This window comes from Panthera uncia, assembly GCF_023721935.1.
Source record: "Panthera uncia isolate 11264 chromosome A3 unlocalized genomic scaffold, Puncia_PCG_1.0 HiC_scaffold_11, whole genome shotgun sequence".
Classification (NCBI taxonomy): Eukaryota; Metazoa; Chordata; class Mammalia; order Carnivora; family Felidae; genus Panthera; species Panthera uncia.
This window is the reverse complement of record NW_026057578.1, coordinates 59,075,531-59,093,464: the sequence shown is the minus strand read 5'-3', so window position 1 is coordinate 59,093,464 and position 17,934 is coordinate 59,075,531. Positions and strand designations below refer to the sequence as shown.

Below are 17,934 nucleotides of genomic sequence, written 5' to 3'. Positions count from 1 at the left end.
TACAAGATAAAATACAAATGACAACAACAAAAACTACTGAAGGTAGTGATATCAGATCCTCCCAGCTTAATTGGACTTCTGGTCTTTAAATATATATATATATATATATATATATATATATCCAACTCCCAAAGCAAGCAATTTAATAAATAAGGAGAACACTAGTGGTAATAAACCACCTGATATACAAGTTAAGGCAACACACCAATTAATCATGAAACCAATTTACCCAAGATAACTGCAATTAAAGCTTAATCAATATATTTTTTTAAATCTGCCACATGGAATAAAGTCTAGAGTTACCTCTAACTGTAACACTGAGGGTCACCAACTAAATTTTTACCAATGTAAATATATTTACATATGTAAAACTGCTATGAATTTGGAAATTTTCAAAAATAACCTAGAAATGTTAACACATTTATTATGTATATAGCACACAACAAAAGCATACTGGTGCAATTAGCTTGGTTTTTGAGAAAGCAACATTCTACAGCAAATTACTTATGTGCAAGTAATTTTGGGAAAATCCATGGAAAATTTTACTTCCAGTTATTTAAGATCCATTAGTATAACAGGGGAATCTACACTGATTGGGAAAGCTTCCTTATTTACATTTTATTTAAGAAACTTTCATGATAAAAATAAATTTAATTTTTTTAAGTTTATTTATTTTTTGGGAGGGCACGTGTAAAACTGGGGGAGGAGTAGAGAGAAAAGGGGAGAGAGAGAGAATCTCAAGCAGGCTCCACAGTGTCAGCACAGAGCCCAATGTGGGGCTTAAACTCACAAACCATGAGATCATGACCTGAGCCAAAGTTGGATGCTTAACTGAGCCACGTAGACACCCCCCAAAATAATTTTTAGGTAAGATACCCACAAACATATTTTAACATGTTTAATATAGATAAATGGCCATGTTTTGTATTTGTTTCTATTTCAGCAAAGCAGGAGCAGTACCCACACCCACTGCTAAAACCCAGCTTTGCAGCATTCCCCAGTCTAGAGAAACTTACACCCTGTTGTTCAGCTGTTTGGATACACTGCTTGGACCTGGCACAGGATCCTCAGGTTTGCACGCAGGATTAAAGTTGAGACCCTTCTGTATGTTGGACTGCTTGCTGTACAGCTGATAGGGAATGTAGGACAGGAGTCGTCCAGCTTTGATGCTGAAACAAAAAAGTAAAACCAACTTAAGAGTTTAATACTTGAGGAAAAGAAGTTTCATGAAAAATAAATGTTCTTAACAACAGAGTTTTTCACCAACAATGAGCCACCTATTCTCCTAGTTTATTTCTTCTCCCTCTGTTTTAGTGGCCCTAATGTAACATAATCTTATTTAAACACTTAAGAATAAGATATTCCTTTAAAAGTCAATGGCCAACAACATTACATGAGGGGAAAAAGAAAGAGTAAGATGACAAAACTGCAAGCACGAGTTCGACTAGTCAATACTTTAATCCTCATGACTTTAATATTTTTACCACAACTCCCTCTCAAACAATTCATATAGAATCATCAAGATTTTCTCAAATCTCCTCTAGTAAGCTTTTCCAGAATAACTAAAATGGATGAGAATTCCCAATTTCCACACCATGAGCTCAGGAAGGGGAATAAAAGGTATAAAAATACGTATACAACTTCTTGCCCTCTCTCCTACAGGGTACAGATTGGTTTTTTATTACAGATACTGAAAATAAGCTATTTGTTTTTGAGCTCTTGGAGACCAAGAATGTATTTTCTGATAAAATACTACCTACAAGTCATTGGGGAATCGTCTGAAATGTGTCTGTTGGTTTTTTTAGTCAAGTAAAAATAATTTTACAAGAACTGTGTAATACTGTGAGAAAAAATGTAAATGACACCATTAAAAAAAAAAAAAAGCCAAATCTATACCAGAAATTAGTCGTATACATTTTCTATAAAGAATAAATTGAGGCAAGATACAAAAACACAAGAGAAATGAAAGAAATCATGAGGTGAAACTGCTGTCAACTTTTATGTAAGTGAACTGAATAAGCACTCTAATCTATACAGTTAATGTAATTAGAAATATTTTAGCCCATGTGAAGTATGGGCTCTTCAGAGTATCATTTAAGTACTATGTGGCAGATGTGCTAACATATTATAGTTTGGGAGCTTAAAAAGAAAGGGCAGAGTTTGACTGGGAGCCAGTTACCCCCAGCAGGAGACCCCAATGAGCTGGCATAAACTGCAACAATCACCACCTCTCACTGCCAGCAGACCCACCTGGGAACCTAACCATAGGAGGCAGGGTCCCTTGCTACAAGTGACTCAACACAAAATGAAGAACAAAAACAAAATCAGCCTTAGTAACTAAGGACAGCATTTTTAAACTGTGCTCCACAGCACTTGTCAGGCTTGAGGAGGCAGTGCGGTGAATCACAGCAGCTTCTCATTAACTATCTTACCCTTCAGATATCCACATTATATTGTCTGAAGAAAAGGATGAGGACAAAAATTTGAAAATCCCTAATTTATACTATATAAAAGTATAAGATTTGCAAGGCAAAGGTTTCAGTAAAATAATCTCATACCTAAAACTTCTCCATTAAAGGACTCCCTTGCCTCTTAGAAGTCGTGGCCTTATATTCATGCCCACATTAACTCAGGTTTAATGGCACATACACAGACACCAGGGAATTCTAATCAAAGCAAAGCAATCACCTCAAACACTTACAAGTGGTAGTTGCTGTTTAAACTGCTCAAACTAAAAACAGGAAAATTATAGAAAAGAGTATCATTTATCATCCATTAAATAACTAAAATAATGTTTAAAATTTTAAGTACAATAAAATCTCATAAAAACACTACTGAGAAGAGATGAACAAGACTGGGATTACAGTATGAAAGAAAGAGTACTGTAATTGCCCAAAAAGACTCCATGCTAGTACATGCAGACACTGGGCATTTATTTTATATATTAAGACATATGCCCAGACTGATCCATTTCCACAGGGCGAACTCATCTACATCAAGCTTAATTAAACGGCAAAGAGCAGACCCAATTAGGAGTCAGAAAGATCTGAATTCGGAATCCTGCTGTTTTTGGATATATCTTATTAGCTCTTCCTTCTCATACATAAAATGAAGGAAACAGGCCATATGATAAGGATGTCCAAAGTAACTTCAGTTATTTAAAAACAGATGATTAAGCCTGACTTCAAACCAAAATAAAATCCACTCAGGTGAACTTTAAAACTTGTAACTGCCTTAAGTTGCTTTTTTGATTGTATTCGCTCTAGTTATATTCAGGGCAAGAAGGAAGAGTAGGTATTTGAAAAAAAAGCTCTAATGTAAACTCCCATTTTCTAAGCAAATCAAGTTCCACTCAGCAAGTGCCCTTTTCAACCCACTTTCCTACTATCTATGGATCTCCACCATTCCCTCCAAAGTCAAACTAATATCCTCAGATCAAAATTCTAGCCCTAGCACGATGATAGGATTGTCTGCACATGACAACACACAGTACAACTGTGGAATGATACAAAGTTTTTTCATTATTGTCAAATTGGTTTCCATACAACACCCAGTGCTCATCCCAACAGGTGCCCTCCTCAATGCCCATCACCCACTTTCCCCTCTCCACCAACCCCATCAACCCTCAGTTTGCTCTCAGTATTTAAGAGTCTCTTATGGTTTGCCCCCTTCCCTCTCTGTAACTTTTTTTGTTCCCCCATCCCCTCTCCCATGGTTTTCTGTTAAGTTTCTCAGGATCCACATATGAGTGAAAACATATGGTATCTGTCTTTCTCTGCCTGACTTATTTCACTTAGCATAACACTCTCCAGTTCCATCCACGTTGCTACAAAAGGCCATATTTCATTCTTTCTCATTGCCAAGTAGTATTCCACTGTATATATAAACCACATCTTCTTTATCCATTCGTCAGTTGATGGACACTTAGGCTCTTTCCATAATTTGGCTATTGTTGAAAGTGCTGCTATAAACATTGGGGTACATGTGCCCCAATGCATCAACACTCCTGTATTCCTTGGATAAATTCCTAGCAGTGCTATTGCTGGGTCATAGGGTAGTTCTATTTTTAATTTTTTGAGGAACCTCCACACCGTTTTCCAGAATGGCTGCACCAGTTTGCATTCCCACCAGCAGTGCAAGAGGGTTCCCGTTTCTCCACATCCTCTCCAGCATCTATAGTCTCCTGATTTGTTCATTATAGCCACTCTGACTGGCATGAGGTGGTGATACAAACTTCTTATACTGAAAACCACACAGCTCCTTTTTTAAGGAGACACATTGCTAAAAGCCACGTTCTTTGATCTGATGTAATGAAGGGTCAGGTCATGAGAAAACAGCAAAAGGCACTGGTGACATATTCCAAGGATAGGCTGTCAACCTAATCCCCCAAGGTTTAAAAAAATTTTAATCTCTAAGATACATATAGTTTTCTGGAAGCCAAATGCACTTTCTAAAAATGCACTTTTGGGGCACTTGGGTGGCTCAGTTGGTTAAGCGTCTGATTTCTTGGTTCAGCTCTGGTCATGATCTCACGGTTAGTGGGATCGAGCCCCACATCAGGCTTCATGCTGACAGCAAACAGCCTGCTTCGGATTCTCTCTCTCCCCTCTCTCTGCCCCTCCCCTGCTCAAGTGCATGCTCTCTCTCTCTCAAAATAAATAAAATTTAAAAATGAGTGAAAAAGCAAATAAATAAATAGATATATACTTTTGACATTTTGGAATTTATTTTTTAACAATTGCTGATGTTTACAGAATAAAAATAAAACAACAAAGGAACTTCTATATTTTGCCTCTAACAATGTGCCAGGCATTATGCTAGATAATTGCGCAAATTATTTCTAGTTCTCACATAATCATATCGTGTCAATATTAGCCTTCTTTTACAAATGAGGATTTTAATATTTTCACTTTTAATTTTCATACATCTAACAATTACTCATATATATATATATATACCATTTCAAAATATAAATTCACTTAAGTTATGGCTCATCGCCAAGGTTCAGATGACATATTTAAACTTAGGAAATTAATACGAATGGCCACTGATTTAGAACATCAATTCCAAATCAACAACAGAAGAACCATAATGTAACAACTAAAAGATATTAATACCTCAAACTGCTCTTCCTCTTTGTCCTGAGTACTCCAGGTCCACAATACCCTGGTCTTCTTCTTTTTCTTTTCTTTTTTTTTTTTTTTTTTCCAACGTTTTTTTATTTATTTTTGGGACAGAGAGAGACAGCATGAACAGGGGAGGGTCAGAGAGAGGGAGACACAGAATCGGAAACAGGCTCCAGGCTCCGAGCCATCAGCCCAGAGCCCGACGCGGGGCTCGAACTCACGGACCGTGAGATCGTGACCTGGCTGAAGTCGGACGCTTAACCGACTGCGCCACCCAGGCGCCCCTACCCTGGTCTTCTTCTTACGTCTTAGCATGTACTTTTAACACAGGATAGAATTTACTCATATACCAAGCATACTGTTTATTATATTTTCTTCAATAGAACACATAAGCTTCAAGAGGTAGGGATGGGATCTTTGTTTGCTTCATCGATAATTCCCAAATACACAGAGCACCATCTAGCCCATCAGAGATGCACAAGCATTTGCTGAATGAATACCATGCCTAGCCAATCCCTTCCCATCACTGCTTCCTGCTGCTTACCTGAGTCATCTCCCCTAATTCCTGGTAGCTAAGGTTGTTGCAAGAACACTAACATACTAGGCTACCTAAATTATCAATGTGAGGTTAAAGAGTACACTGATGTTAAGACATTATTTTTCACTCTTAAGAGGCAATGTGTGTTTATAATATAAAATATTCCAATTTTAAAAACTTATTAATTAAAAATTAAACTTACCTTTCCACAATCCATTCTGGCCGAATTACTTTTTCTCCCTTTAATTCTTTAATTTTGGCATTTGGAAGATTTGTGGCAATAATGTGTGTTGTTTTGGATCTGGAATAATACACATGGTATTGGCCTCCATGCAACATCATTAGCTTTCGCAATTCCTCAGCAGAAGGATCTGTAAAATTAGTATTAAAATATGTTAAAGAGTTTTTTATATAAGTACAGCCCTAGCTGAATAATCCCTTAAAAAGCCCAATTTGAGGAACATATCACTGATTTCTCCTGGGCTGTGTTGTCAGTAAACAAAATTGGGAGGTAAGTCACAAAGTGATAAGGCTATTTGGCTTTAGCACATCCTCTTCCCTGGCTACTGGAGACAGTCCACCAATAAAAAAGCACTTATTGCTAAGATGTGCCCAGAGCAGATAGGGACCTCAAGTAATGAATCTACACTAATAACAGAGCAGATATTTTAAAACTTTTGATCACATTTTGCTACATGACCTTGATATTGGTTATCTTAGGTTTTAAAAAATTAACAAGTATAAAATCATTTATAGATCAGTTTACAGAGACTCCAATTAATCTTACACCTACCTCCTTCAGAATAGTACAATAGTTGGTAAATTACTCATACTTACTATGAGCAGACTTACTATAGGGCTATTAAAAGACTTTACCCCTATGAAGCTTAATAATTTTTATTTATTTAAAGTTTTTTTATTTATTTTTTGAGACAGAGAGAGAGAGAGAGAGAGAGAGAGAGCGCGCGCGCACGCGCGCAGGGGAAGGGCAGAGAGAAGGAGAGAGAAAGAAGTCCAAGCAGGCTGGGCACATCAGCAGAACCTGAGGTGGGCTTGATCCCATGAACGATAAACTAAAATCAAGAGTCAGATGCTCAACCAACTGAGCCACCAGGAGCCCCAATAACCTTTTTTTATTTAATATAAAAAAAGTTAAAATAATATTATTCAGTTTCTTAATATGAACTTTTACCAAAACCAAAAAATAACCAATACAAAAAAACAAAAAAAAAAACAAAAAAAAAAACAAAGAAACTTCATTTTTTTCCATTTTGTTTCAAATTAATGTTTCTTAAGCTATAGAAAAATACCTTAAACAAGAATCAGGGTGACCTATGCTTTCCCATAAAAAGCCGAACTCACTAAAGTTATGTTATGACCAGTATTACTAGCATCACATTAAAATAATTATTTTCAATAGCTTGTTTCTTCCACCTATTATCCTAATGAAAGCTCTAATCATACCTTCCTCAAAACAGCTGTATGGGGGAGGGGGTGTGGAGAGTGGGGAAATGTCACTGGAGGCTTATGTATCTACTTGTTATTCAAGCAACAGATTTTCTTAAATTCATATGATACAAAGTATTTAAATAAATACAATACAGGTCAAAGTATTTAAATAAACACTTTTATTATGATAACTATGTAATTAGGGGAGTTTTAGTCTTTAGAAGAAGAAAAATACTAACAAAGGACATTTAGATATGACAGGTTTTGTCCAGTCTTGGTAAATTCTTATAGTGTAGAATTCCTATGATGCTACTGATTGCACATACTACTACTGTCCAACAGAAATATAATGTGAACCACAAATGCAAGCCACATACATAACTTAATATTTTGGATCTATTAGGTTAAAAATATTACTAAAATTAATTTTACTTTTTACTGTCTTTAAGAGGCTTACTAGAAAATTTTATCGTTTCAACACGTAATCAACATAAAAAAATATAATTTCGTATTTTTTTTAGACTAAGTGTCTAGCACATATTTACATTTAAAACATATGTCAATTTAGACTAGCCACATTTCAAGTTCTTATTAACAAATGTGGCTAGGGGCTACCCAAATTTAACAGTGCACTAAAAAGAGAAATGAAAACTTTTAAATAAAATTAATTCAAAATTCATAATGGAAGGTTTATAGGGCTTAAGGATCACAAAAAATAGAGCATCACAAAAACTTAATGTAAAACAGTGAAAATTAAACAGTCAGAAATCTGCAGTTTATTTACTTTATTTCCCTAAGATTAAAGAATTTGGTTGATATAAAATAATAATAAAAAGTACCAAATTAAAGGCTAGGTACAACGTAATCATATGGACAAACACCAAACCCAATAAAAAGCAAGGTAATGCAAAAAAGTACTTACAAATTAATCTTGTAAATTAACTTGGTTAATCTAAACCAATTCTAACTGTATTAAATTATTTAAACAGAAAACAGGCTGACAGAACACATTACTTCTGTAAACAGATACTTGTGAAGTATGCCCCCTCTATTACTTGCTCTCTGAAATCAAACCACTGCAGAATTTTGAAACTGGAAAACATGGACCTCCTGGATAAAGTTGAGGAGGTTCCCTGAAGTCCAATTTTGCAAACTCTTGCATATTTTTCAGTGTGAAGTGGACCATTAAAACCAATCTAGTTAAAAGGTAAGATCCCATGAACTCTGGTGTCAGAATGACCTGTGTTTAATCTTGGCTTTAATATTCTTTAGCTGCATGACTTTGGACAAGGACTTAACTCCTTTAAGCTTTCTCCTCTTTACAAATAAATAAGTCTGGCACATAGAAAGCACTAGGTATAAAAACTGTTATTGTAAACTATAATGACAGCAGAACTCCTTTCAAGTAATGTATGACTTGAGGATCCTGCCCTAGACCCTACAAAAAATCATAGAAGACACATAGATGCTGACACTCAGTAGCCCTAAAATTTTAAACAAACAGAATTGACAATAACGCACTAAGGAAAGCAGCCAGGGACCGTTCCACCAGTCCAAACAGCATGGCATGCATGGTGGCTGCCCTCATTTTCATTGCTTTTTGATATTTTTAAAACCGTATTTCTCTCTGGCTTTGTTTCTTCAGCAGAACATACTCCTACATTAAAAGTTCAAAAGAATATAAACAGCTCTGAAGATTTGCACAATAAATTCATTTTTGTGCTTGACACTCTCTTTAAATTCAGATGTGGGCTAATTAGGGAAAAATGTTTGGGAGACAGTATCCAACCCCATGAAATCTCTAGGACACTTAAGTTTTGTGTAACCCCATTCCTCCAATCTACTACACCAGTTAGTTTTCTTCAGACTACTGGTAACAATCTGAAATTACCCTATTTGTTTACCTGATTTCCCTGTGGAGCACAAGCTCCTTGAGGGCAGGAACCTTGTCTGTTTTATTCACTTCCACATGTCTGGCACAAAGCAGGTATCAGGTATTTTTTTTTTACACATTTACTGAATAAATTGGCATCTCCCAAGCATCAAAGACTCCTGCCTGGAGTTTTTACCTCAATAGCAAAAATGGAGTGTAAGCAGTATTATCACTTCAATTCTCAAAATATTTATTCAGTAATTCAACAAATTAGGTCATAATAGCACAAGGTCCAAAGCAAGACTGAGCGTGTTCAAATCCTAGCTCCATCACTTGCTAAGCTGTGTGAACCTCAAGCAAGTTACTTAACTTCCCAGGGCCTCACTTCTCTCAGATGTAAACTGGGAATAATAGTGCCACAGAAGGCTGTTGTGGAATTAAGAGCTAAAAATTATAAACTGCTAAGAAAAATGCCATGCACACAGTAAGAATTATGTGTCAGCTATTACAAGTATTATTACTGTTCCCATCTCTATCCCAAAAGCAGAAAGGAAAAAAACTCTTATGGCTGAGGCCACTCTCTACCTATAAATCACTAATTTTTTTTCAATTTGTAATCCTACCTATAAATCCTTCTCTTGTTGCCCACCCTCCAGTACCTTTTCCTTCAAGAAAGACCTTGACATACTGGCAAGAATAAGAGAAGAAAATGAAAAATCAAACCAAACCAAAGTATATTCAGAGAAATTTTATCCCCCAAATCTTTACAACTGATGTTACCCTCTTGAGAATTTCAGAACTAAAAGACCTTTTAGAGATCTAATAACCATTTCATTTTCCACATTGGTCTAAATAAACTTTATCAAGTTAAACCAACTGGACCAATTTAAACAATAAATAAAACTATCCCTCAACCCTCCCTATGCATCTTCATTGAACATTTTATTTTTAAATACATTAGAGTATTAAAAAATAACTTAATCACTAACAAACATCATCACCACAGATTACCAATGATATCTTGGGTGAAGATCCATTAAATAAAAGAGCATGTCTCTGAGGCTCAGCAGCTCCCAAAAATGACTTTACCAAAGGAAGGGGGGAAAAAAAAAAGCACTGGTTCTAACAAATGACTTAATTAATTACGGATTTATTTATTTGAGTGCATGTGCAAGCAGGAAAGGGGCAGAGAGAGAGAGAGAGAGAGAGAGAGAGAAAAAGAAGGAATTGTAAACAAGTTCCGTGCTGTCAGCACAGATCCTATGTGGGGCTCGATCCCATGAACCATGAGATCATAATCTGAGCCCACATCAAGAGATGTACGCGCTACTGACTGATTCACACAGGAACCCAAATTTTTTTTTATAAAGGTACATATGCCAAACAAATTATTTCCCTAAAGATATACTGAATTTTTCAGCAAGCAAATTATTGTTCATCAATGCACCTGAAGTTTCTTATAAATAGCATCAACTTTAGGCAGATTTATAGAAAAACAAAAGATAAGAGAGGGGCACCTGGGTGGCTCACTGGGTTAAGCGTCCGACTTTGGCTCAGGTCAGGTTCTCACAGTTGGTGAGTTTGAGCCCCCTGTCTGGCTCTGTGCTGACAGCTCAGAGCCTGGAGCCTGCTTCAGATTCTGTGTCTCCCTCACTCTGCCCCTCATAGAGAGCTCATGTGCTCTCTCTCTCTCTCTCAAAAATATATAAACATTAAAAAATTAAAAAAAAAAAAAAAGATAAGAGAGATTAAGGTAACTTTCGAAAGTCACACACAGCTAATGGAATAGCTACAATTCAAGTCCAGGTTTCTGTCTCCAAAAACTCATACTTAATCAGCCTTAACATGCTGCTACACTGGATAGAAAGGCCTGGTTTCCAGCTGCAGTGTGACACTTAAAAGTCATGACATATTGGGCAACTGACTCATCCCATTTAGCCTCAGTCTCCTCATTACAAAATGAGAGGCTAGACTAGTTGACATTTGATTCCTTACAAAGCTATTGTATAACTGTATGTACTAACCATTATCTCCAGCAAACAAGAAAGAAAGCAAAGGAGGGAGGAAGAAAGAATCCATGTGACAGCGCAGAGCCCCATGAGGGCCTTGATCTCACAAATTGTGAGATCATGACCTGAACTGAAACCAAGAGTCAGATGCTTAACTGAAAAAACCCAGGTGCTCCCCAATTTTTTAAAGAGCAAAACCCCATTTCAAACAAACCCTTACAAAAAAAGAAAACCCAAATACCAAACAAATAAGAGTAATATAAGACTTTATTTTTAAAGTTCAATCTATATACTTACTTATACTTACTTTGTGCATTCCAGCATAGTAGTATACTTACATACACTTACATATACTTACTATTTTGCATTCCAGCATAGTAGTGAGAAAATCCTGATTCACACACATTAGAACTATTAATATTTTCAACTATTTAAAAGAAGTTATATTCCAAGGTCTATGTAAAAAGTACATAACCTAACAACAAAAGGTACAAAACATTTCTAGTAAGTAGTATATTTGAATATTTGTTTTGTGTTTTTAGTGTACTTAAAAATACATACAATTTTAAGACTGTAAAACCTTTCAAGTGTTTTGGAACTAAAGTTAATAACCTATTTAAAACAACTAGCAGTTTTAATCAGGCATGCAACAGCACTTATTATATCTGGAGACAGGAACCTTATTTAATGAGTGATAGTATCCTCAGTACCCATATTTTCTTTTCTTCTTTTTTTTAATGTTTATTTTTGAAGATGAGAGAGAGAAAGAGACAGAATGCAAGTGGAAGAGAGGCAGAGAGAAAGGAAAACAGTCCACACAGAGCCCAACTCAGGGCTCGAACCCACGAACTACAAGATCATGACCTCACTGAAGTCGGATGCTTAACCGACCTAGCCACCCATGTGCCCCCCCTCATTTCAAGCATCTCACTTAGAATTTAGTAAGGATTTCACAAATGCTTTTTTTTTTTTTTAACACAAGATACTCTATCAGATAAAAATTTCTGGGGGAACAGAGAGCTGACAAACATTTGACTGAGTTGAACCCAGAAAACTACGTAGGATTTTACATTCAGATAAGCTGAGGAAAATTGGTGAGCAAAGCTGTTAAGGAATGGGGGAGAGCTGTGGCCATAGAGTTGAAAGCACACTTTTCAAAGAAGTAGGAATAATCTAGTTTGAGAGCTATAGGATGAATTAGCTTAAAGACCACACTGAGAGGACATGGCAGGGTTTGAATTTATGCTCTGTGGAGTCTTCAAGAAAGAACTAGGACCACTGGATGGAAGCTATAGGAATGCATGCACATTTTAACTCACTAAAACGATCATACCTGCTCCAAAATGAACTGGCTTGCACCCCAAGACAGTATACCATCACTGTAGTCACTGCAAGAGGCTGAGTGGTGGCCTGTCTCTAACTCAGCAATACTGAAGACATAATTCACACACAGACCATGATTAACTTGAAGACTTAAATTCCCTCCTAATCCCAAGATTCTGAGTCTGTGATCTAAAACAAGGGTCAGCAAACTAAGCCCTTGGGCCAAATCTGGCCCACCTGTTTTTGTAAATAAAGTTTTATGGAATACTACTCTCATTAATTTACATAGTGTCCATGGCTGCTCTGAGGGCTATAATAGCAGAGCTGAACAGATGCAACAGAGAGTACATGGCCCACAAAGCTCTGGTCCTTCACAGAAAAAGTTTGCTAACCCTTTATCTAAAATACAGCCAAAGACTACTACTTTATGAAAACAAAAACAAAGTACACTATTTGTTCTAAATATTTCCATTATCCACTATTTCAGATACTACTCAGAGAGGATAGGGTAGGTTATGCTGCAGTAACATATGACCCCAAAATTGCAGTGACTTAAAACAAAGGTTTATTTTTCACCCATGAAACATTTCCATCCTCTGCCATCATGTCCATGGAGCTGTGGCTCCATGTTATCTTTATTGACATCCAGACTGATGGAGCAACCTCAATCTAGAACACTGCCAGTCATTGTGGCAAAAGAAAAAGAGGGTATAATGAAACACAAACTGACTTTTAAAGCTTTATCCCCAAAATGATATATACCATTTCGCTTACATTTTGTGAACATGGCCAAATCTGACCTCAACAAGTAAGGAAGTAAAATCCTTACCCAGGGAGGGGAAGCAGATTTTGGTGAACAAAAATACAATCCACCACAGAGTGTATTTGGAAATATTTATGTAAGTAATTTGTCTTCCCTACTTCTACAACCTATACCAGTAGATCTATACTGATGTTCAGCCTAAAAACAAACAAAAAAGCAAAAAAAACAAACAAAAAAATTTAGCAAAAATTACTAAGCAAACAACTTAGTAATTTCATATTTCCTAACATAAATATTAAAACTCAGAATTACTTAAAGATTACTCTCTACTATAAAACATGCCTAGAATAAAAAATCTGAAAATAGAAGAAAATACATCACTCATACATAGTTCTATGCCCCAAAAAACCACTGTAATGTATTTGCTTCTATCATGTTTTTTCCTGTACTTTTCTGTTTGATTGTCCCCTACTTTTCATTTTACATTCTACCCTTTCACATTTACCAAAAATTTTCCTATATCATTATAAATTATCCATTGTTATCTTTTGAATTGTTATTTAATGTTTAATTTATTTTGAGAGAGAGCGCGTGCAATCGAGTGTGCGCACAGGGGGAGAGGCAGAGAGCCAGGAAAGAGAGAATCCCAAGCAGGCTCTGCTATCAGTGCAGAGCACATGGGGCTTGATCTCACAAAACTGTGAAGTCATGACCTGAGACAAAATGAAGAGTCAACTGCTTAACCAACTGAACCACCCAGGTTCAGTTTTAGGTCACCTTATAGATGGTATAATTTATAACTAAGTTTCTATTCTTATACAGTGCTTTGCTTTCAAACAAAACAACATGATTAAGATTATCTTTAATATTAACTTATAATGGAAGGCCAATTAGGCTTATGGCCTTAGAATATAGTCTCAGAAGAATTATTGAGCCAAACGTTATAAGCATATTAAAGTCTCCTCATGTATTTCATAATGCCATTTTCCAAAGCCAGTATACCACCTTACACTCTTGCTCCATCAATGAATGGGTTGGCTATTCTCATCCATCTGTTTATGTATTAGGTATATTCACATAATAATTTTTTGAAATTAAATAAATTTTGCACAAAATTTATCCTGCTTCCTTATACATTTCTCTAATAGTGAAGGTGAACATATATTCACATGTTTGTGACTCAGGTCTATTTCCTGAAATAAATGGTTTCTGAAATCTGCCCTTTAATCTATTGGGATCTGAGTGTTTTATTCCTTATGATTTTGATGGATAAGCTTTTTTCCAGTCATCCAATTTGTTGCAACAAATTATACTGAATAATCCTACCCTCTCCCCCACTTATCTGTGGTTCTTTACAACTTAGAATATTTAAAGCAGTGCTTAAGTGCTAGGCTGTTCTAAGTGATTTATAAATATTAATGCAGTAATTTATAATAAGTACATAATATATATATACAAATGATATCTAATTTACATACCAAATTTATATACAGAGAATTTATTTCTGAGCAATTCTAAACCATGTATCTGCCTATTCTTACACCAGTTACGTCAAGTTTTAAATGCTTATAGCCTTCCATAATAGGTTTTGACATGTCAGAGCTAGTTCTCTCCTCACTGTTCTTCATCATTGCCTTAAGGTACGCTATTGTGGGGGAAACAAAACATAAGTCAGATAATTTGCTGTAGCAGGTTGGCTAATAGCTAACAGTACTAACAACAAGGACAAAAGTATTGGGTTTGAAGAAGTATTGCTATTGCAACAAAAGGATTTCTGGCATTCTAAAAACCCAAACTATTCACCAGAACTTCTTATGTAAAATAATAATGGGTGTTCTTAATGACAATGAAGGCACTCTAGGATCCTAAAGTATCTTCTCAAAGTTTAAAATTATATTCCACAATACTCCTGTAAGTTTACAGAACATTCTATAAGAATGTTTTGAATGCAACTGAAGTTCAGAACTAAAAACAACCCTAGTAAGAGACAATTACACACAGTAAAAGTAGAAGGCATCTATCACAGGACCACAACTTAGGCCTGACGTTCTGCAAGTGAAATCCCACCATAGCAAATAACCACTACAGAATGCAAAAAGAAACACATGAAGACCACTCTCATGTCTCTAGGCTCAGTTTAGAACAGTTTTGGTTATCTGGTTAAAATAAATTCTAAAAACAAACTTTAGGGACAGCTGGGTGGCTCAGTCCATTAAGCATCTGACTCTTGGTTTCGGCTCACGCAGGCCATGATCTCACAGTTCATGGGTTTGAGCCTTGTGTCAGGCTCTGCGCTGACAGTGCAGAGCCTGCTTCGAATTCTCTCTCTCTACCCTCCCCTGCTCGTGTTCCCTCTCTCTCAAAATAAATAAATTTCAAAAAAAATTTATTATCTTGCACAAAAGCTTTCCTTGATACATCTCTAATGAGAAAATATTCATCATGCGCACCATTTCATTCTGTATATCCAAAGAGCTTGATTTAATGTTGGTTGTGCTACATACATGGTAGAAAGAAGTAAACCAAATGGCTGCTTACACCTCCTTTGGTCCTACAGTAGTAATATCCTTCATTATTTCATTATTTCATTTGAGTCTCACAATCCTATAAATTAGAAAAGATAATTTAGCACGGTTACTGATAAGGAAATAGAAAAAAATTAGGTGACTTGTCCATAATCAGTTAGCTATTATGCAGACCCTTTTTGTCTTCTGACTCCCAACTGTTATTCTTCCTCCAGTAGCTATGCTTACTCTCCTGACTCCTTTCCTACCTACCTACCTTAGAGTTACCACATTCAACTATAAGCCACATACACTTAACCAAACAAAAATTGAAGAAAAGATTCAAAAGCCTAGAGAGTCGTGAGTAACTATCAGGTGCAAACACCTATTAGACACTGGACAAAAATACAGTGGGTGGCATAAAATAATACAGTAAGTCTCTCCCATGTTAGAGGTTAAATTCCTATATCTCTGATTTATAAGATCAGAGTCTCACAGAAAATTAAAGAAAGATATGTATTTACAAAAAAATAATTTCTGGAAAGCATACGTTTCTTAATAAAAATTAGATTTTTCACCACTAAATGGGGCTCTTTTCCTAAGACATCACAAGGTTCAGAAAACACCAAAGTAAGGTTAAGGTCATTAAAGTTTTCAAACAAATCCTTATCACTTGAAATGTAAGCCTGTCATACTTGCATATTCCCTTGTTCATTTTGCAATGCATGCCAATATGTTTGCCTGCCCACCTATTTTTTCACAAATCTCAGCAGTGCCAAAGCCGTTGGACCTGGTCTTTTATCTACATATTGAAAAAAGTACAAAATAACCAGAACACCTCTTGCCATATTAACTGTCCTGATCCCACTCAACAGAAGATAGCAATTACAGTTCACAAGATTTGGTACTAGCTCACTCTGGGAGCTTTCACCAAAATAAGCATGCTCAGGGCCTATCTCCCAGAGATTACAATTCAGTAAAAGCCTACAATGTAGCCTATTTCTTAATTAAAAGCTATAAATTCAAGAAGACGGAGTTGAATTAACATATGAATGAAAAGATTTTAACAGTATGATGTACAAATACAAAACCCTGTTATTCACTCATTTAATCAACTAATATTTATTAGCCATCTTACAATGTACCAGGCACAGCTCTAGGCCACTGGGATATAGCAATGATCAATAAAAACTCATCTCTGTGCTCCATGGTAGTACTTCTATTTCACTGGGCAGACAGAAAACAAGTCAAATAAATGATACCAGTTCAGGTACAAATAAATTCTATAAAGAGAAATACAGCTGGACAAGGGGTCACGAAAGCAATTGAAGGGTAAGGTACACCTATCTTGGATAAGTGTGGTCAGGGAAAGTCTCAAAGGAGATGACATTTGATCAGAGATGTGAATGATGAAGACCTGGGGACATCAGATGGAATAGCAAATTTAAGGCCCTACAGTGCTACCTCTGTAGCCCTCATGTTTGTCTAGGGGCTACTACATAAAATGAGCTTTCTGACTCCAAAAAAACTTAAAACATAAAGTAAGACCTGACAATATAAGACTCAGGTATCAAAATAAATGTTTCTAGTAGTGCTGCTATGAAATTTAAATACTATGGACTGGCTTAGGAAAGGAGGCAAAATCTAATTTAATCTGAGTCTTAATGGATGGGTAGAATTCCAGTTCACAGTAGTGAGGAAAGCAGCTTTTCACAAGAGGCAAAAGCACAAATGGAAGCGCAGAAACAAAAGTACAAAGAAAAAACCTAAAACATCAGAATAAGCCCAATGACCAAAATTAGAGAATATAAAGGTGAAAATGTACATTACGATCAGGACAAGAATGCCTTTACCCTTCCTCATTTAGAAAATGCCTCTTTATCCAGACTGGGCTTAAAAAGTCAATCCCTTTATGAAGGATTCACTAACTCTCAAAGGCAGTAACTTCTCTTCTGTGTTGCCATCCACGTTCCTCTGTACCTCTCAGAGATTATTACTCACCACAAAACCCACATTATTCATCAACCACCATCTCTGTTCAAACCTAGTTACTAACACACAAGCAGCATAGAAAATACATTTGTTCAATCAATTAAGGTGGAATAAAATGGGATGGAAGGTCCACAGACTAGAAAACTCAACAGAGTAAAGACATCAATTCTCCTTAAACTGATCTACAGGCTTAATGTAATTCCTATCACAATCACAACAAGGTATTTATTTTATAAACAAAGACAACCTTATTCTAAAATTTATATGGAAAGGCACAGGCCCTAAGAATAACTAAAACAATCTTAGCAAAGAAGAAAATGGAAGTATCATTCTACTTCATGTTAAGGCTTACAATAC

At 36.0% G+C, this 17,934-nt stretch overlaps 1 protein-coding gene across 7 annotated transcripts in view; it reads right to left on the bottom strand.

Moving 5' to 3' along the window:
- Positions 1-108: 108 nt before the first annotated feature.
- Positions 109-17,934, bottom strand: part of LOC125936211 (DNA repair protein REV1-like) — a 53,015-nt gene continuing 35,189 nt past the window's right edge. For 4 of the 7 annotated variants that reach the window (XM_049650195.1, XM_049650197.1, XM_049650196.1 and 1 more), the window contains 2 exons: positions 5,867-6,035; positions 114-1,169 (listed from right to left, as the gene is read on the bottom strand). In XM_049650195.1, the coding sequence (XP_049506152.1) occupies positions 1,013-1,169; positions 5,867-6,035 (326 nt within the window). In that variant the 3' untranslated portion in view covers positions 114-1,012. Of the gene's footprint in view, positions 1,170-5,866; positions 6,036-17,934 lie in introns of all 7 variants that reach the window. The other 3 variants (XM_049650194.1, XM_049650193.1, XM_049650199.1) reach the window with 2 other exon arrangements.